The sequence below is a fragment of the Papio anubis genome, chromosome 2, assembly GCF_008728515.1.
Source record: "Papio anubis isolate 15944 chromosome 2, Panubis1.0, whole genome shotgun sequence".
Lineage (NCBI taxonomy): Eukaryota > Metazoa > Chordata > Mammalia > Primates > Cercopithecidae > Papio > Papio anubis.
Window position 1 is genome coordinate 20456617 of NC_044977.1, and position 20832 is coordinate 20477448.

At 41.6% G+C, this 20832-nt stretch overlaps 1 protein-coding gene across 4 annotated transcripts in view; it reads left to right on the top strand.

Annotated features, from left to right (window-relative positions):
- TMEM45A (transmembrane protein 45A) overlaps positions 1-20832 on the top strand; it is a 78050-nt gene that overhangs the window by 22297 nt on the left and 34921 nt on the right. The window contains exons 1-2 of one of the 4 annotated variants that reach the window (XM_009199181.4): positions 896-1295; positions 1424-1570. The exons of 1 other annotated variant lie outside the window; for it this stretch is intronic. In XM_009199181.4, coding sequence (XP_009197445.1) covers positions 1526-1570 — 45 coding nt within the window. In that variant the 5' untranslated portion in view covers positions 896-1295; positions 1424-1525. Of the gene's footprint in view, positions 1-895; positions 1296-1423; positions 1571-20832 lie in introns of those variants that run through there. 2 more of the 4 variants (XM_009199177.3, XM_031662958.1) reach the window with 2 other exon arrangements.

Sequence of the window (20832 nt, forward strand, 5' to 3'; positions counted from 1 at the left end):
TGGGTTTTGCTTAGGTGTGGTTATGGGGTTTAGGAGGGTCTGCTGGTTAGTTCCACTGAGACCCTGAACAGTATGAAGTGGAAGGCTAGTTAAGGAGCAGAAAGAGAAAAAAGGAAGCCAGTCTTCTCAAATATTTTGTTGGAAGTCTGCTGAAAGATTCATTTTGCTCTGTGCCCCACAGATTGCATAGCTGGTTCTGCCTCTATGCTTTCGGGTCGCTCAAGTGTAACAGGAGTGAGAAATTAGAATCAAGGGCCCATTTCATCACTTTCTTCCAAGTTTCTGTATCCACATGTGCACCGTATGAAACTGCTGTCCATACCCTTGTCTTAATTGATTTAATGTTTAATCTCCTCTAACAGAAGGTTTACAGAGGTCTCTTTTCTTCTTGTAGTACAACTTGCAGTCTGTAGTTAAAAGGGTGATTCAGGTCTTGGCAGTATGTGATACTTCTGTCCTTTGAAAAGAAGTCATTTAAAAAATCTTAGTTTACTTTGTTTTATGGTAACAAGACAATACACCTTCTTATTTAATTCATACGTGCACTCTACATTCACTCCAGCAGGCCTTATTTCTTAAGCAGGAGACGAGAAATAGCCTTATTGGTTGGCAGGTGCAAGTGCTGAAACTAGCACTAACGACTGTGAATATTCATTCCTGAGCTGTATTTGTGTTCAGACTCAGGCAAGGGGTGCAGACTGGAGTGTTCGTCTATTCCCCTTTTGTGGGTTTAGATGAGCGTGAGATGGTTGGCTTGGCAGGTTGGCCCCGGTGAGAGAAGCAAAGTCATGGGTGGCCCTGTTCCCTGTGGGAGGCTTTACTTTTCCATGCTTACACACTGAACATCTAAGCTGGCTGCTCAAATAATCAAGAGGCAGACTTGGTAAAAATGTGAATAAATGAGTGTAGTTACTATATAGCCATTAAAGAAAAATCTGCTAATGGTGACTCAGTAGTGCCTCCCTGATCTGAAAGGACAGTATCTTCTGGTGAGCTGTGAGCATGATCCATGGGTTGACAATCAGATTTGCATGTCTGATGACATTAATTGCAGGGTGCTATGGGCCAGGTTTCTGTAAGTTGGGTGGAGGTGGCCACTGGCAGTGAGTACAACGCCCAGGGGGAAGCATGTGAGTGGGAGGAAGAAAAGAGAGAGCTTTCTGGAGCTGTTGCAATGTGTATGCTGGTGAAATCGACTTGAGCATTAAGCAGCATCTCCCAGGATTGTTAGTTACTGAGTGGCACGTCTTCAGTACTCATGATTTGTGGGGAACTTGGGCAGAGGTAAAAGTGTGGTAAGTTTTAATACTGTGTTTTCTTACTAGTTGCTTTTGACATGCATACAGGTTTGTGTGTGTGTGTACGCGTGTGTAAAACTGACTGTAAGATGTCACGTTTCAGCCTATTGATTTTTTTATTCCAGAAACTTTTCAGCATTACCTAAGAAACAAAGGCTCAATTTTGGCTGCTTCATTCTTATCCCTTCTGCCACAGTTCTAACGTGCTTGATCTACTGAGACCGAGGATGATCAATGACTCAGAAGGCAAAATGGGATTTAAACACCCAAAGGTTAGTTTGGCATTTCTGCAGTAACCTTTGGTGTGATAAAGTGAAAAGAGCAAGAGCTTTTGATTCATAAAGACCTTGTTTGAATCTGACTGTACTGTGTATTTATGACATTGTGCAAGTAACTTTTTGTGGGTTGTAGCTGATCAAGGCAAAGCTAATACTAGCCTAATGCTGATGATTCTGTGGAAATTTTATTTCATTTTACGTCGGGATCTAGCATTGTGGTTGGATAGGAAGAGTTGATGTTGAAGATATGTGCCTTAAATGCTTCTCTTGATTTCTGTAGCATTTTCTTCCCCTGGGAACTTCAGGAATCTGGCAGCTGAAGCATTAGGTCTACCAGGCACTCTTTTTATCCGTCCTTTCCATCCATCCATTTATCAACACTTAGGTACCAAACTGCTTACTATATGCCAGGTATAGTTCTAACAGCTAAGGATTAAGCAGTGAAGAAACAGAAAAAAAAATCCTGTATACATGGAGCTTTCATTCTAGTGAGGGAGGAATGCAATAAACAAAATAATTCAGTAAATTATGGGTATATTAAAAGGGAATGTGTTACAGGGAAAATAAAGCAGGAAAAGAGGGTAGGGTATTGAGGCAATTTTAAATCAGGTGATGAGAGCAGGTCTCATTGAGAAAGAGCTCCCCTGCAGAGCTCTGAACACACAGTGCCTTCTTGTTATTACCAGCTGCCAGTGCTCATTGCCTTGTCTTCCTCTTGTTTATTCACTGAGGCCTCACCATTTTTGGTCCATGAAAAAAATAATTGTTTGAGAGCACAGAATATGACTTTTGGGTTTTCCTTTAGGGCTATGTTAAGGTGTTAGTAGATGCTAGTTAAAGGATACATTAACATAAAAAGGGGCCCTCTTTTCTGCCCTTCCTGGGTTCCTTATACATTGGGTACCTACCCGCAGAGCTTTTTTTTGCATAACCTCTCTAGTCCGTCTTGTACGCCCCACACAAACCTCTGATTATGCAGCTAAGTATGGCCCCTTGTAGGGCTGGGCCTCTGCTTCTAGTTTCTTGGAGGAGCAGGCAGGCATGGATTGCCCAACCTGAACTTCAATGGCATAATCTTGTACAATACCGCAACCTCTGCCTCCTGAGTTCAAACCATTCTCCTGTCCTCAACATCGTGAAAGGAGCAGTGATCTACAGTCATGCAAGACAAAGCCTGGCTCACTTTCTCTGTCTTGGTCCAGGAGGTAGGGGTTTAACAAAGTAGGTCAGGCTGGAAATGAAGCTCAATCACATCATGGTGTCACTGAGACCTGGAACAACCTTTGCAGTATGAGGATGGGATCCACATCAAGAAGATACCCAGTCTTCTTTGGCCCATGATGGATCACGAGTCAGTGAATGTTCATTAGCTTTCATAAAAGGGGATATCTGCTTTCTGGTAGTTTTCAAAATGTTAAAGAACCCCTTTAGAAGCTAGGAGCAAGGTTTAGCGTGTGAAGCTCTGTGAAGGCCATGGATGCCTTTTAATTTGGGATTTAGTAGAACTTAAATTCCCTCTGATACATCCTAAGTTCCCCAAAGGCAATGTGAACGGATGCGGGCTGGGTAACGTCTGCACTTCCAGCTGGCCAGAGCCTCCTTGCCACATTCAGCTCCTGCCCACGTCCTCTAGGCTGGCCCCAGTACAGCTCTGGGCCATTCTCCATGACTGTGAAGTATATTTCTGCCCAGCTTAGTAGTAATGAGGAGAAGTATTTATTTTTATACGTTTGCTTGTTGTTTCAGGTGATAAGAGTTCTGTAGAAGCCAGGCTTTCCTAACACCCCAAGTCCTTCTTAGGCAGCATTATGGTTCTCCAGTTATATACCTGCCCAGCTCTGTCCAATATTGAGTTCCAATCTATACCTGAAAAGACAGACATGAACAGTAACAGGAGAGTAAATGTTGGGGGTGGGGATAGTGGGCCCAGCTGCACTGACAATAACAATCCCCTCGCCGCCCCTCCTTTGTTGTCTGTGAAGCTACTCTAAGTAGTAATTCTTCCCTGGACCATACCCTGTTGGGAAGCGAGGTGTGGAGGTGCCAGGCAGTGGTTTGGGGCCTGACGCTGGCCCTTGACCTGTGTGTCACAGCTGTGCGGGAGATGCAGTATCACTTCCTTGATTTGTTTGTTTTTCCGGATTGCACCTTTGTTGACAGTCTGGAACTTACTCTTGTGCATTTTGTTATTTATTTTCAATGGTACAAGGCCCCAGTGTTCCATCCTCCTTCTGAATTCACAGAAACATCCACACAAATAGACTGGCCTTGGCTTGGACTCACATTTGAGAGACTTCAATCTACTTGGCCTGTCAAAATGAAGTTCTTCTTAAAAGTCCTAACTCTCTGGTGCTGGGCTATAGTCTAATCAGTGCTTCCCAACCTTTTTTCACATCACAGTATACATGGACATGATATGATTTATGTAGATGGGAGGGCTCATTCCTAGGCAGTAGGCCATCGGGGTCTGGCTACTGTAGTCCTTGACCCCTCACCCTCACCTGGCTGTTCCTGGGGCTTAGGTGATTTGTGTTTCCCTCTGGCACACCTGTTCCCATTGGGGGCACGCAAGTATGCTACAGCTAAGGTTAGAAGTTCTGGCCCAAGACCTAGCATAGACCACAGTCTCAAGTTGCAACAAAGTGTTTCGTCCATACACATCTTTGAAGATGATCCTAGAGGGTGCACATACTTTCCCAGGATATTGTAAGTTTGGGAGAACTGAGTTCCTGTGGTTGCACCCATTGCTTGGTGCAGTCTGCCACCACTTGTCCTTCTAGAAGGAAGGGTAGAAGGATGCCAACACTGCATGTTCCCTGTCCCCTCCAGGCCAGCATGACTGGGATCCTTGGCTCTGTGGCCAAACTCTAATGCTTAGCACTGCTTCTTTCCATCCTACTGCGTTCTGGGGGTATTTCACATGACTTCCACAGGTTCCTGACCTCCCGGCTTTGCTACATCTTCTGCATAGCTTAGAACATCACTTCTTATGCAATGGTTGGAGGTGTCATAGATGTTCTGCTGATGTTGTCTGTTTGTGTTGCCGTGAACCACACCTGGATAACTGGTCTGGGTGGAATTCAGCTACTGCAAGAGTACATACTAGTCCTCTTTTAGCCCTTATGACTGTGTGGTACCAGGTGGTGGTTCTTACATTTAAACAGAGCTATGGGCTCATCCATCCATTCATTCATTTATTTACTCATTTAACAACTCTATTCAATAAATGCTGGCTACTGGGAATATAACGATTAAAGTCATAGTCTCTGCCTTTCAGGAGCTCACAGTGCAGTGAGGGAGATCCAAGAAGTAAACAATGATGATATGCATGAGACATTCCACTGGGTTCCATGGGAACACAGAAGAGGGGGAAGATTCTTGCACTTGGAGAGTGGTCAGAGGAGGTTCCCTGACTGAGATGAGATAACTTTTAGCTTGAATTTTTTCTTCTCTTCCTCCTTCTCCTCCTCTCCTCCTCCTCCTCCATTCTCCTCCTTCTCCTTCTCCCCTCCTCCTCCTCCTTTCTTCTCCTTCTCCTCCTCCTCCTCCTCCTTTCTCCTTCTTCTCCTCCTCCTCCTTCTCCTTCTTTTTCTTTCTTCTCTTTCTCCTTCTTATTCCTCTTTAAACAGAGTTATCTGGGATGTGTGCTAATTGAATGAAGGAAGGAAGGGAACGGCATAGAGCTAGAGAGTGGTACTTCAAGTGCCACAATTTTGTTTGGTCATAGTAGAATTCTAATGGGCAACAGCAGCTAATGAAATAAGGATCACTTAAGGAGGGAGAGGAGACCTTTACAACAGCCTGCAATGGTCAGATCATACTTTTGGAAGGAGAATGTCTGTGGGATTCACTCATAGAAACCCTGGAAAGTTTCCATTGGAGGAGAAAGAAATCTAGATGGCAAGCTGGCTTGAAGAGACTTGTTATGTATGACTTCTGTGAGTGCGGGAGGATGGCAGGGGAGACTGCATTCTCTGTCCTACTTCTTTCATTCAAAAGACAGCATGATCTTGGGCAAGTGACATGACATCTCCAAACCAGTGTCCTCATTTATAAAGGTGGTTCTAATAATACGTCTCTCACCAGGGTTGATATGAGAATTAAATGACATCATTTATTGTTGTATGAAAGAATCTAACATAGTAACTACTCAACAGATGTTAGTTTCTCTTTCCTTCCCATCTTTTTTCTCTTCCTCTTTTCCTTCTCTTTTCCCTTTCCCCTGCCTTCATACATAAGGTCTTTATTAGGTAAGTAATATTTTTCAGGCATCCTGCAAGATTTGCATTGTCCAATACGGTAGCCACGAGCCACATGTGGCTATTGAACAATCGAAATGTAACTAGTCCCAACTGAGATGTGTCGTAAGTGTGAAATACACACAGAAGTTGGGGTAGTTAACACTCTGCCTTGTCCCCACACCATTTCCAGAGCATGCTTTCCTATGGGCAGGAGACTAGAGGCTTTTTGAGCCTGTGGAGGCTTTTCCTATAAGAAGCCAGTCTTTGATGGGTTTCTGAAGTAGTCTTCAATTGCTGACCAGTAAGCTTGCCTTCCTTCCTGCAATGACATTTTTATAAATGACAGTCTTGCTTTTAAATTCCTAGTATGTGGTCTTGATTTCCCCACAAGTCTGGAAATGTTGACTTAGCACAAAAGAAAAAAAGGCTAGGCATTGTGGCTCACACCTGTAATCCCAGCACTTTGGGAGGCAGAGGCAGGAGGATTGCTGTGGCCAGGAGTTGGAGACCAGTCTGGGCAACATAGTGAGACCTTATCTTTTAAAAAATAAAAAAATTAGCTGGGTGTGGTGATGTGTGCCTGCAGTCCTAGCTGTTTAGGAGACTGAGGCAGGAGGATCACTTGAGTTCAGTAGTTTGAGAGCCACTGCTCTCCAACCTGGGCAACAAAGCGAGATCTTGTCTCTAAAAAAAAGAAAAAGAAAAAAAAAAAAAAGGAAAGCCAACGATCTCATTAATAAGTTTTTTCTATTGAGCACATATTTAAATGACAACATTTTGGATATATTTGGTTAATAAAATATATTATTAAGTTTCATTTCACTGGTTTCTTTTTACTTTAAAAAATGTGGCTACTGAAAAATTAAAATTACATATGTGTCTTGCACTGTGTTTCTGGTGGGCAGCACTTTGTGGAGCTTATGACTGGTGGGGGGAAGGTGGAAAAGCGACAACAGCAACAGAAAGATATGTTAAAAATAAATTTAAGAAACAACAAATACAGAATTACACCTTGTGATGCGTACTGTGAAGACAAGTTTCTATGGAAAGGAAAATGAGAAGACCTGACTTCATTCAGCTGGCCCATGGAAGGCCTCTCTGAGGAAGGCACATTCATGCTGTGCCTTGAGGGAGGCTCTTCCTACACAGTTTTCAGCCAAAAGTGGAGACAGAGCATTCCAGGTAGAGGAAAAAAGCCTGCCGCTGAGTATTTATTGAGACTCCCAGACACTTGCAGTCAGCATTGGGGAGAAACAGACCCATGAAGGGTCCCCTGGCTTTTCAGCACTTGTGGTACGGGGAGACAGGCAGGACAGGCATGTACTCTAGGCTGCAGGGATGCGACAAGTAGTACTGGCTCTGGAAGCACTTTTCCTTCCTTTCTTCTCTCTGCCTCAGAAGCATCACTGACCACAGACCTGACCTTGGAAGTCCCGGGGTTGGTCTGTTCTTCCTTCGTAGTGGGTAGTGAATAACACTCACGTTTGTCCCTTTATTCCCTGTTCCCAGCTCTGACTCAGACTCATCATCTGGGAAATGAGCGTCTGTAGCAGCCACTCAGCTAGTTTCTTTGCCTCCAGCCTCTTTCTCCCTTTCATATACTCTGTGTGAGGCTGCCAAATTAATCTTCCTGAAATACCATTTAGCCCATGTAACTTCCCTGATAGCACCCTGCTGCTGCTGGCAGAGGAGCAGTGTGCAGGGTGCTTCTGTACGTCTCTCACTTTTCACCTTTACTTTTTCCTTCTATGGGCAATGACACTGTTTGCAGAGAAGCATGTTCTACTGCCAGCCTCGTTAACTTGAGGAGCTCTTAAAGTCTCATCTTCAGCCATCTTCCCATATTTCTACTCCTGCCTTGCATTTTCTTCTGGGCCAGGCATACTTGAGTCATCATTCTTTAAATGCTAAGGGCCACTGCATTAACAAGAGCTCAGGTTCTGGCGTCCATCAAGCTAGCTTCAAATCCCAGCTCTGCCATTAAGCTAGCTGTGGGAACCTTTTCAAGAAGTCATTTATCTTTTCTAAGCCTTAGTTTTCTCATCAGGTGACACCATGAGGCTAAAAGTAATTTGTACCCCTTGCGGTTGGGTTCTTTCGATAGTACTGCAGATAGACTTAAGGCAAGTTAGCCATAAAGAACTTTGTTATTTTAAATGAAAAAAAAATTATCTGCCAAAAAAATTCTAGATTTTCTTTTCTCTTTTGAAATCCATTAGTTTTGGATTGCAACAGACTGGTCACGACTCCAACAAATCAAGCTACAAAGAACAGACTGTTTTAGAATCCCCTAAGTAATTAAGCAAGGTCCTTTGCAAATTAGGAAGCTTTAATTGGAAGGAAGAATCTAGTTCAAGGTTGGCTTTTATATTTGCAGTCACAGGCAAAAAGTGAGTCCATGTGGCTATCATCACGTTTCTGAATTTTTTGACCAAGACATAAAAATCTTATATCCTCTATTTATGTCAGTATTTTAAAATAGGTATTTAAAATGCATAAATGTAATTTTAAATTATAATATATATGCTTTTTGGTACACCACCTATATCAGGAATCACTGAGCAAGAGACCGCCTTTCTTTCTATTGATTTCTTTAGAAGATCTAGTGTGTAGCAGTTAGTCAACAAGAGAGGACTATGACACCTGGTCCAGAGTTAGTGCACAATAGATATTTGTAAAGTGAGAATAAATGAGGGTCAATAAAAAAAGTATTTCAAAAACTCCTTTATGGTGACTGAAATGTCTGTAGATTACTGCAGTATTTGATGACAAGAAAAGAAAACTCCAACAATAATTCAAATGTCTTGTATACTATATTTTAAAAATCTGTTCAGAGGAACGAGGTTAGTATAGTGCCATCATTCTCAGCTACTCTCATGATAGTGCTTCTTACTTTGGGCCTAAGACTTTGGCCTTTTTTTCTATTTGCTCAGAACCAGTAAAAAACTAATGATTCAGTGACTGTAGTTACAGAATTCTGGGAATTGTGAAGAGGTTGGGAGAAACGTTGGAAATCTTCCTTGACCAGTGGTTCCAACCTTATGAAACATGAAATAGACCTATTTTTAACATCTGAAGATTTCCAGATATCTCTCCATCCTGTCCTGCAATTTTATTGTGGGTGTAGTTTTAGTATCTGTTGATAGAGAAGAAAGATATACCAATTCATAATGACCTCTTGCAATGCAACTTTGGCCGAGGAATCTTCAGTTCACTAGATGGAACCACCAACATTTTAGACCAAATTTCTAATTGTATTAATGAGGCACAGGACCACTTTTGGTTTAGGAATAGCCCGGGTATAATTCAGAAAAGCATAGGATGTTCAAATACAGATTTGAAAATATCTGGAAGTCACAACCAAGACAACTCAGGACACCATATAAGACTGGTGTTGCTTGAGAAATGTTCACCCTGAACTGTTGCAATGTTCATTACCCAATGGAAATCCCTTCACAGATCACCACATAAAATGCAGAAAGCTTAGTGAAATTTGAATTTTGAATAAACAACACATGCACTATATGGAACATACTTGTGCTCAAAAACTACTTGTTGTTTATGTGAAATTTAAATTTCACCGGGTGTTCTACGCTTTTGTTGTTGCTAAGCTTGGTCACTTTACCTTCAGATATCCACCGTGGTGCCAAGGGTTGAAGGACAGGAACTAAAAACATGGGTTATATTCCAGCATGACTGTCAACATAGATTACTGATGCATTTTCTGGGAACCTTTCGCATCTCTAAGGCTGTAAGGCTCTGTATTTGGTTTTCTCAGGGATCCTTGCTCTCCCTCAGGGTTGTGCAACCCAACTTGGGCAGTGGCAGTCCAGGAGGACGTTATTGATTTATTCTCTTGGTTCCTTTTCATTTACTTTGAGGTTTTGTCATGAATTTGTATACCTGACCTTCTCTGAAGTGAGGGCAGAATCAAAGATGGGGATTTCTTGGGGCTGAAGTAATGACTTTAAGGGTGAAATCAAGGGACAGAGGAAGAGGCAGGATGGAAGGAGACTTCAACTCACTTGGACCCCTTGTTTTTTTCGGTACAGGAGTCAGAACATTTTCCACGAAGCATGGCAGACTAGAAACTCTCCACCTTTTCTTGTCTAAATTTGAATTTAAAGGAGACTGAAATTTAGATGCTCGGCTCTGTCTCTCTTTCTCTCTCTCTCTCTCTTTTTTTTAACGCAGTTTCCTTCTTCCTCTATAAGCTAAGTTTAAAAGAAAAGCTGGCAATGCACAGTTTTTAAAATCATTTATTTAATTTATAAACGAGGTATCCTAGGATTTTATATTCTGATTGTAGAATCAATGAATTTATTCCAAAAGCATGCAGAATACTATCACAAAGCCAAATAAACAGCTTATTTTAATGAACATTCACATTAAAATTCTGTTCCCATAAGGGCAGAGCAGTGTAAAACTGACTTTCATAAGAGGCCTTAAGGGTCAGATAGTTTTTGTTTTAGAGGAGATTGGAAAGAAAGCACTGCAAATGAAGCTCCTATTTGTTGGATGGGCTTTTTCTCTTCTACCAAGGACAATAATTTTAAAAGTTCATTTTATAAAGTTGTATGGTGGTGAATGCCATTGTTTCCACACGAACACTCATTTCCCCCATAAGACCTCAAGTGTTTGGTTGTGCAGGGGGATTTAAAATCAGAGAACATGAAGAAATTAAAAATGGAGCAATTAGTTGTAGGCTTTAACAATTAACAGGAAAAAACGAGGGGCTAGAAGGCAGTAGCATATGAGTTTGAGAAACACTGCTTTACCTCATTCTTTCACTGGGCATTAGCTAGTCCCACACTCAGCATAGCTTTGATTCAGTCATTTAACATTTTAAAGTGCAAGCTTGGTGCTTGAATAAATAAGGAGCTCCTGGGTAGTGGGAAGGGATGGAGACTCAAAGAGGTCATCCCAGCATGGTGTGGGAGGCCATGCTGCAGTGAGGGGACGTGCAAGTGCTGTGGGGGCATAGTAGGAATAGCCTAAATCAGACTGGAAGTTCAAGATCAAGAGAAGAGTCATTTCCAAGACTAGACCTTTTGGTTGTAACCACTCCCTGGTGAGTCTTGGAGTCAGAACCTCAGATTTCTCAGGCCAGTCTTTATTTTTACTTTTATTTTTGTGATACGGTCTCACGCTGTTGCCCAGGATGGAGTGCAGTGGAGTGATCTCAACTCATTGCAACCTTTGCCTCCCAGGCTCAAGCGATTCTCCCACCTCAGCCTCCTGAGTAGCTGGGACTACAGGCGTGTGCCATTATGCCTAGCTAACTTTTGTATTTTTTTTTGTAAATATGGGGTTTCATTATGTTGCCCAGGCTGGTCTCGAACTCCTGGGCTCAAGTGATCCACCTGCCTCGGCCTCCCAAAGTGCTGGGGGTTACGGGCGTGAGCCACCACGCTAGGCCAACCTTGATTTCTGATATTTTGTTCTATCAGAACAACATGTCTACCTGTACAGACCCTGTACAGAAAGATCGTGTCTCTGCTCCTTGGCTCTTCCATCTCTTTTTATCCTTCCCAACTTTTTAAATGGAAAATTTCAAGTATATATAAAAATAGAATAGTATAACATGCCGATTACCCAGTTTCAACAACAATTACTAACTCATGCCAACTTTGTTTTATCTATTCTTCCATCCATTTCTCCCATCCCCCAGATAATATTTGTATAAGTTAGGGTTCCCTAGAGAGACATAACCAAAAGGTTGTGTGTGGGATGTGGAGAGGGAGATTTAGGAATTGGCTCATACAATTTTCAGGGGCTGGCAAGTCTGAAATCTGCTGGGCTGGAGGTGGGAACCCAGTGGGGAGTTGATGTTACAATCTCAAAACCAAAGGCAGTTTCTTGGGAGAATTCATTCATCCTAGAGAAGACCTCAGTCTTTTGAGACTTTCAACTGATTGAATGACTCCTGCCCCTCCAACCTCCATTCACCAGTATAGAGGGTAATCTGCTTTACTCAAAGTCTACTCATTTAAATGTTAATAATGTCTAAAAATATATTCACAGTAACATCTAGATTGGTTTTTCACCCAAAACTGAGTTTTAACCAAATTGACACATAAAATTAACCATCACAATTTTGAAGCGAATCCGACTCATCACATTATTGGATCCATAATATTTTAGTATATATCTTTACAAAATAAAGATTCTTTAAAAATGTATATGCAATACTATTAGGACCCATATGAAATTAAACATCCTGAATTATTTTTGTTTGAATTAGGATCCAAATAAAGCCTATACATTGCAATTACAGATATGACTCAGAAGTCTCTTTTGATCTGTGGGTTTGTTCTTTATCTCTTTTTTGTTTTTCTTTAAGTTCATCTGTTGCAGAAACTATTTTGTCCTGTAGAATTTTGCATCATCTAGATTTTACTGATTGCATTCCCATGATATAATTTAAATGTTCCTTTGGCCCTGTATGTCCCATAAATTAGTAATTATATAAATAGTGTACATCACACCCAGGCTTTTTTTTTTTCTGCAAGAGTCCATTGGGTGTATCTTGTTGAGCTGTCTCTCTTTTGGATGTCAGCAGTCTTTGATTAACATTGTTTGACTCTATTAATTTATTAGGGTATGTAAAATTCTAAATTCTGCCATTTCTTCTTGCATTTATTAGTTGAAATATTTCTGTAAAGAGTAATTTGCCCTAATTAATTATTTCAGTACAGTTTTTCCTAATTATTTATCTCAGCGTTTCCCTAATTGGGATTGATAAACTCCTGGAAATGTGCTGACATATTCTTGTGTGTGTGTGTCTGCGTGAGTGTGTGTGTGCGCGTGTGTGTGTGTGTGCATGGTCTGCAAGCTTTCTATTATAATAATATGACTCAGCATTTTTATCTCAATAATGATTGAGAAACATTATAAGTATATCTGTATCACCTAGATGATCATCTATTGAAGTTAAATCAATGAACTCAGGGCTGGAGTTTGCATTTGTATTTAGGATCATGATGGTAGTAAGCAGCACTGCTTTAATTATCAAGGGTTAAGGAAGAAAGAAGATGGGCTTAATATGCCAAATAACTTTTCAGTAGCTATTAGCTTGAATAGAGAATTGAATAGAGATTTATGCCCCAATTTGGGGCATACAGTAATTACATATTCTGTACCAGAAAGATGATACGTTGTAGCTGTCAGTACCATAATGATGCTGGTGATTTATCTTAGCAAGAATCATTTTTTTCATATTTGAGATGCATTAGTTTATTTGATTTTTGCTGGGTTTGTAGTTTTGTTGAATTTGTAAATTTATTTCATTTTTACAATTGTCCATGTAAATATTTCTACTATTTAAGAAAGTTTATAATATAAGTGATTTGGGCCAACATACTGGCTTTGAAAGAATAATTTTTTTCCTTTTTAGAAGATCTTCACATTACTCAAGTTTGAAAAGTGTTGCTTTATCCCATTCTTGCTTTCCTAGGACTATTAGCAAGTCTCACATTCAGCATAATTTGTCCTGTTAAGGAGTGATCTCTGCTTAGAGTACTTGGAGTCAAATGGTGTGTGCCTAGAGATCAACACCCTGGAACACTCAGAGAAAAAGAGCTGTATTTATGAAAGGGTATTTTGGTGCCTCCTGCCCTCCCCAACATCATCTCAAACCAGAGAACAGAAGCACTTGGCTCCTTCTGTATCTTTTGCTGGTTCCTTGTAAGGCCTGATAACTGGAGAGTCTTAGGTCATACCTACACATTACAAAAACAACGTTTTGGAAAGATAAAAACCAGAACAAAAGTCATCTACAGCAAGCTTTTCCAACTTCAATGTACTTAAGGGGTCTTTTGAAATGCAGATTCTGAGCTTTGACTCTCTCAGGTGATGCTGCTGGTCCATATGCCATTCATTGAGTAACCTGAGTCTAAACAACCAACTGCTTTGTCTTTATGCCATGATCATTTTATTTTCCTAGGATAATACATAGAAAGCTGTCAGTACAGTGTTTGATGCAGAGCCAGCATTTGATAATTTTTCATTGTTCTTGTTATGGTTGTTACGGTGAGTTTTTGAGGCATGGAGATGAGTGGAAATGATGAAAAAGAAGATGGGAGTTTAGAGATGGACAGGCCTGAATTAAGATCCCAGCTTTGCCATTTATAAGCTGTTTGACCTGGGCAAGTTTTTCAGCCTTTCTAAGTCTCTTTCTTGTCAAATGTTAAATGGGGAGAAAAATACTACCTCATGAAATCAAGAGGATGCTATGCAGCTCCTAGAGAGATGGGTATTTGATAAATGCCATTTTTCTTCCTTTGTTCCTTTTGGACATAGATTTGGGGCTCAATCTTGGTTCTGTGACATTATTGTGAGTTGCATTATAATCCCTATGAAATGCAGCTCTTTCTCATTATCTTTAAAGTGGGGATAATAATTATGATGATTAAATTAATGGGTGCATATAAAATGTCTTGGTACATAATGGGAGCCCAGTCATTACTGGCCTCTCTCTCCCTCCCTTCCTTCATTTAGTGATGCAGTTGGTGAGGTCAACCAAGCTTAGGCACAGCGTTGAGATAGGAGACCCGTGGTTTCAATTTCAGTTGACTAGAATAATCTGGAGATCTTACAAAAGAAAAAGAATGATTCCCAGGCCTCACCCCAAGAGACTCTGATTTAATAGGGTCTGGGTTGGGGATCAGATACCGTGCATATTTTTTATGGTTCTCCCAGATATTTTGCATAGGCATCCGGGCTGAGAATCACAGCTCTAGTAGAAAGCTAAGCCTTGATCACTATCAGATGGCTCTTAGGATTCCTCACGTCCGCACAGCACACCACACCACAACTTTTCCACTCCCAGCTCCCGCCTTTCTGATTGTTTCTTCCTACACATTCCTGTTTTTGTGCACTCCCATGAGGAGGCTGCAACTCTGCCCTTCCCTTGGTACATTGGGGTGAGCACTTCTGGAACCCATCACAGCCAGGCAGGGCAGGGGAGCCAGAGCTCAGCACGCCTCCCGGCCCCACCCTTCACAGGAGACACACAGAAATCCCTCTGGGCTCCTGCCCGAGGAAGAAGAAGACACCCCTCCGGAGAGCTTTGAGGCATTTGAAGGAGAAACTAACCTATGACATGAGGCAGTGCCTACTGTGTGGCAAGAACTTTACTTGCATTATGTCTGCTTATCCTCAGCTTTATAAAGTAGTTTTATTGATACTGTCATTCTCATTTTATAGAAGAAATTGAGGCAAAGTTAAATAACATGGCCCAAGTCAAGGGCACAGTGGTCTTTGTATTAGAGTAGTCTGATTCTGGAATCTGGGGTCTTAAAAAAGTGATGATATCTGGGTCCACTCAGACTAATCGAAGGAGAATCTCTAGAGATTGGGCCCTATATACTGGTATTTGTTATGAGCTGTTCAAGCCAGATGTGAGACCTGGACAACATTTTGCTCTGCTGTCTCCCAGGCTGACTTGGAGCCTAAGTCTATAGAGATTCCTTTTATTCCTGTTCTCTTCTTCCCCTTTTCTGTTGGTGATTTAAAAATTTTTTTGTTTTCATGCTTGTTAGAGATCCTCGGTCTGACTGGCATTCCTAATAGGGTTGTGAAAAGCTGAATAATGGCCTTCAGAGATGTCCATATTTTATTTTCTGGAAACGGAGAATATGTTACCCGACATAGTCAGAAGGATTTCACAGACATGATTAAAGTTCAGGATTGGGGACTGGGGAGATTACCCTGGATTATTCAGGTAGGCCCCATGGTTCTCATAAGGAGGGAGGCAGGAGGATCAGACTCAGAAGAAGGCGCTGTGGCAACAGGAGAAGGGGGTCAGAGTCAGTGAGAGAGATTTGAAGATGCCATGCTGCTGGCCTTGAAGATGGAGGAAGAGGCCTGGAACCCAGGAATTCAGGAGGCATCTAGAAGCTGGAAAAGGCAAGGAAAGGGATTCTCCCCTGTAGCCCCAAGAGGGAACGTGGCCCTGCCAGCACCTTGATTCTCCGTCTGTGAGACCCACTGCAGACTTCTGACCTCCAGAACTGTAAGATAATAAACTGGAGTTGTAATTAGTGGTCATTTGTTAGACCAGCAGTGGGAAATTAAACCAGGGGTATTTGGTGCTGTAGAAAGTGCACTGTCCTCCAGGACCCCAGAGAACTGGATGCCATTTCTGCACTCTACCATTCACTGGCCGTGAATAACTCTGGCAAGCCACCAGATGTCTTTCAGATAAGCTGTTTCTTCTGGGAATTAGAGCCAAGAAACCAGATGTCCTTGAGGGCAGGACTGGGCTGATGAACTCACACGCCTCACAGATGCACTTCCTGCCATAGCCTTGATTCTTCCGCTCAGCTCAGCTCTGCGCTTCCCAATAGGAACCACTGTTCCTGCTCCCTCAAACTGAGCCTGAGCTCTCTATCACATTGCCCTGGGTATTTTATCACTGGCTGAAATTATCTTGTGTGTTAACTTGTCACAGGCGCTTTTTCCTTGGCTGGGTCTTTTTTTTTTTTTTTTTTTGAGATGGAGTCTCACTCTGTCACCCAGGCTGAAGCACAGAGGTACAATCTCAGTTCACTGCAACGTCTGCTTCCCGGGTTCAAAGGATTCTCCTGTCTCAGCCTCCTGAGTAGCTGGGATTACAGCTACCACAACTGGCTAATTTTTGTATTTTTAGTGGAGACGGTGTTTTACCATGTTGGCCAGGCTGGTCTTGAATGGCTGGGCCTATTTTTTAAAGAAATTATTTAAAAATAAACAATGAACTATAAATTTCCCAACACCAAGAGACTGAAAGACCAGAGTTATTCTGTTGGCTTCCCCCCTCTCCTCCAGTCAAAATTGCACAATGTTTTGATATCACCTCATTGGCTTCAGACTCTGCTTATGTGATTTATTTGCTTTTCACAAACTTCTCCCTGTCCTACTTCCAGTATTTGAGGGTGGACATGGGGCATTATGTCTAATTGGCCAGCTCTTTCAAAAAGGGGAGATATTCTAGACCTTTGTATGACTGTACCTAGTGCAAATATAATTAATTGGTAGTGATGACATCCAATCATAAGTCCTTGGCCTCATATATGCACATTTAATACTAAGTCTCTTTATCCGTAGTAGTAATATTAAACCATAAACTTGAATGACTTTTGTGTGAAGTTTTCTCATGGGAGCTGTGCAAACTTCATTTTTTCCAAATGATGTTCTGTTTGTTCTATTAGTTGCTGTACCTTATCGTTTGAAAAAAGTGCACATGATCTTGGTTGTACTTACTTTGATAAAACAGTTAACAGCTAAGTTTGTTGCATTCTTTTTCCTAAGAGAAAAGGGGAAAAAAAGTCTTGACGTTAAGGGGATTTGATCAAGGATTTCCTAGACCAATGTTTCTTAATTAGTGAAAGGAGTGTGAATTTGCCCCCCAGGGGACATTTACCAATATCCATAGATATTTTTGGTTGTCACATCTGGGGGGAAGGTACTGCCAGCATCTCGTAGGTAGAAGCCAAGGACGCTACTAAATATCCTACAATGTATAGAACCCCTCACCCTGCCCCTGCACCAAAGAAAGAAAGAATTATCCTATCTTAGATGTCAATAGTGCCATTGTTGAGAAATTCTGTCCTGGATCAGTGTTTCTCAAACTTTAATATGCATATGAGTCACTTGGGGATCTGGTTAAAAAAGATTGTGATTTGGTGGGTCTAGGTGGTACGTGAGCGTCTGTATTTCCAACCAGCTCCCACTTGGTGCAGCCACTGCTGGTGTGAGCACCACACTTTGAGTTTAAATGTCCTAGAATTCTTGTTTCTTATCTGTCTTCTTACACCAAAAGATACATTCCATAAGAGCAAAGACCTCGTCTATGTCCTGTCCCAGTGGCTAGAACTGTACCTGGCATATCACAGTTGTTTAATAAACACTTGTCAAAAGCATGAATGGATCCATGGAGGAATTAAGAAATGAATAAATAAGCAGACAGGCAAAAGCACTGCTTATTCCCACACATATCTGTGAAGAACCTTAGAGGCACTAATTCTTTTAAGAAACCTGAATTTCCTGTCAACAAAGCCAGAAATTTGCCATAAGCTTTGCCCAGAGCATGGCAGTCTTCCTCAGGTTAAAAATGGTCTCCTTTCTCTGATGTCTCACACTGTCCCTTCCAATGCAGGTCCACTGGATAGATGGTTGGGCAGATACTAGTGGGAAAAACGCGAGACCCAAACCCTGGCCCCACACCCCAGCCTGTCCCAGGGTGAAAGGCCTAGATGAAATCATATTTGTTTGTATTTTGGCAGTCAGGGGAAGGAGGAACTGGGGATTTTCTTTGAGATGGAGTTTTGCTGTTGTGGTCCAGGCCGGAGCGCAATGGTGTGATCTCGGCTCACTGCAACCTCCACCTCCCAGGATCAAGCGATTCTCCTGCCTCAGCCTCCTCAGTAGCTGGGATTATGGGCACCCCACATCCATGCCTGGCTAATTTTTGTATTTTTAGTACAGGGTTTCACCACGTTGGCTTGGTTGGACTCAAACTCCTGACCTCCTGTGGTGCGTCCACTTTGGCCTCCCAAAGTGCTGGGATTACAGGCGTGAGCCATCACGCCCGGCCAGAATAGGTTTTTGAAGGAAAAACAGGTTAGAATGAATTTCATGGTGTAGCCTCTGCGGAAAAGACGTCTTCTGGTGGGCATCAGGGAGCTGAGGGGTGGGGAGGACCAGATGCTGGTGTCATTTGTATACCTGTGAGCCTTGGGAACTCAGAGATCTATTAACCTCAGTTGGCAAATCCTTTCCTTGTTTTGACTCTCCGGGCCTCCATTGACTGCCCTTGTCTTCCACCTTCCGCACACAAGGAAATCCAAACAAAGCCAGACTTTGCAATCCTATCTAGGAGTGGCTTTCCTTCCCAAGGCGGTCCCTGTGCTCTTGCAGAGAATTTGCTCAGAACCCAAAATGTGCTCTAGTGTCCTCCTGAGAATTGGTCGTGTTGGGCAGAAGACAGAAAGGGGAGAGAAGAGCAGGATGGCAGTAAGAGGAGTAAAGAAGAGACAAGGAAGGTGAGGCCATGAGAACAGGGCCACAGGGCATTCTCTGTAGATTGGCCCAGGAGATAGCCAAACGTTCACCCAGGTGTTATTGTCACACAGCTCTTGACAATAGCGACTCTCTCCTTTAGAAGCTGTGATGCAAATGAATGTGTCAGCACTGCTGATCCAGGTGTGGTCACTGCATTTTGACTGTACATTGTTTTGTAAACTCATCGGGCCCACTGGGTGCCTGTGACTCTGCCCTGAACCAAAGAGAAACAGCTTTCTCTTCTGGGTTGGGAGCCGGTAGAGTAATACTGGGTTTGGGAGTCCTGTCTTTGAAGTAGTTTATCAACACTGAAGAATGTTCTGCATCTTTCCTGGGACCTATAAGGGATTCAGGTTGGCTATAAGGCAAGGTCAACAGAGAGTGAGATTTGTTTGTCATCAGAATGGGTTACTAAAGCACTTGGAGGAATTTGCCTTTCTGGATGTCTTTAAATAGAAACTAGATTCTTGCGTTATGGGATGGTTTAAGGGCTCTCGGAGGCAGAGAGATGTATATCCCTGTCATATCCCATCTTTGCTCAAAAATATTCTATTGCTTCTTATTGTTCATAGGTTAAAGTTTAAATTTCTGAACTTGGCATTCAGGGTCTTCTGTTATTTGGCTCTAAACCTTTCCTAGGTCTTTCTTTTTTAAAAGATAAGTTAAACACAAAACAAAACAAACAGTAGCAAACTAGAAATAGAGAACTTTCTTAACTTGATACAGAATATCTACACAAAACCTACAGCCAACATTATACTTTAGTGCTGAGAGACTAGGTGTTTTCCCCTTAAGATTGGGAACAACACAAAATGTCCCATGTCATCACTCCTATGCCACTTCCTACTGGATGTCTTAGCTAATGCAGTAATATGATAAAAGGGAATAAAAAGTATACAGACTGGGAAGGAAGAAAGAAAATTCTCTTTGTTCACAGATGGCATAATTGTTCATGTAGAAAATTCCAAAGAATCAACAACAGCAGCAAAACCCTTGCTGGAACTAAGTGACTTTAACAAGGTTTTAGGAGACAAGATTAATATATAAAAGTTAACACAAATAAATAAAATTTTAAAAATATAAAAGTTAAATGTTTTCCTTTATGCCAACAATGAACAACTGGAATTCAAAATTAAAAATACAACATCATTTGCATTAGCACCAAAAAAGAAAAGATTTAGATATAAATTTAACAAAATGTATATAAGAGCTATATGAGGAAAACCATAAACCTCTTATGCAAAAAATCAAAGATCTAAATAAATGGAGAAATATTCTATTCTGTTTATGAAGAGGAAGGCCCAATATTGTTAAGATGTCATTTCTTTCCAACTTGATCTATAGATCCAATGTAATCCCAATCAAAATCCCAGCAAGTTATTTTGTGGATATTAAACTGATTCTAAAGTTTATATGTACAGGCAAAGGACCCAGAATAGGCCAACACGATATTGAAAGAGAAGAACAGAATCGTAGTACTGATACTACCTGACTTCAAAACTTACTTTAAAGCTGCAGTGATCAAGAAAGCATGGTGTTGGTGAAAGAATAGACAAATAGGTGAATAGAACAGAATAGATAGCCCAGAAATTTACCCACATAATATAGTCAGCTGATTTTTGACAAAGGGGCAAAGACCAATTCAGTAGTGAAAAAATAGTCTTTTTAACAGATGGAGCTGGAACAACTGTATACCCACTGTGTTAGGATTCTCCAGAGAAACAGAACCCAATAGGATATATATGTATATGTATATGTATATGTATATGTATATGTGGGAATCCATTATGGGAATGAACTCACACAATTATGGAGGCCTAAGTCTGAAGGCCTGAGAACTGGGAGGTCCGCTGGTGTAAGCCTCAGAGTCCAAAGCCCTGAGGACCAGGGGCTCACTCCTATGTTCAAGGGAAGGAGAAGATGGATGCCTCAGCTCAAGAACAGACAGTGAATTCACCCTTATTCTACCTT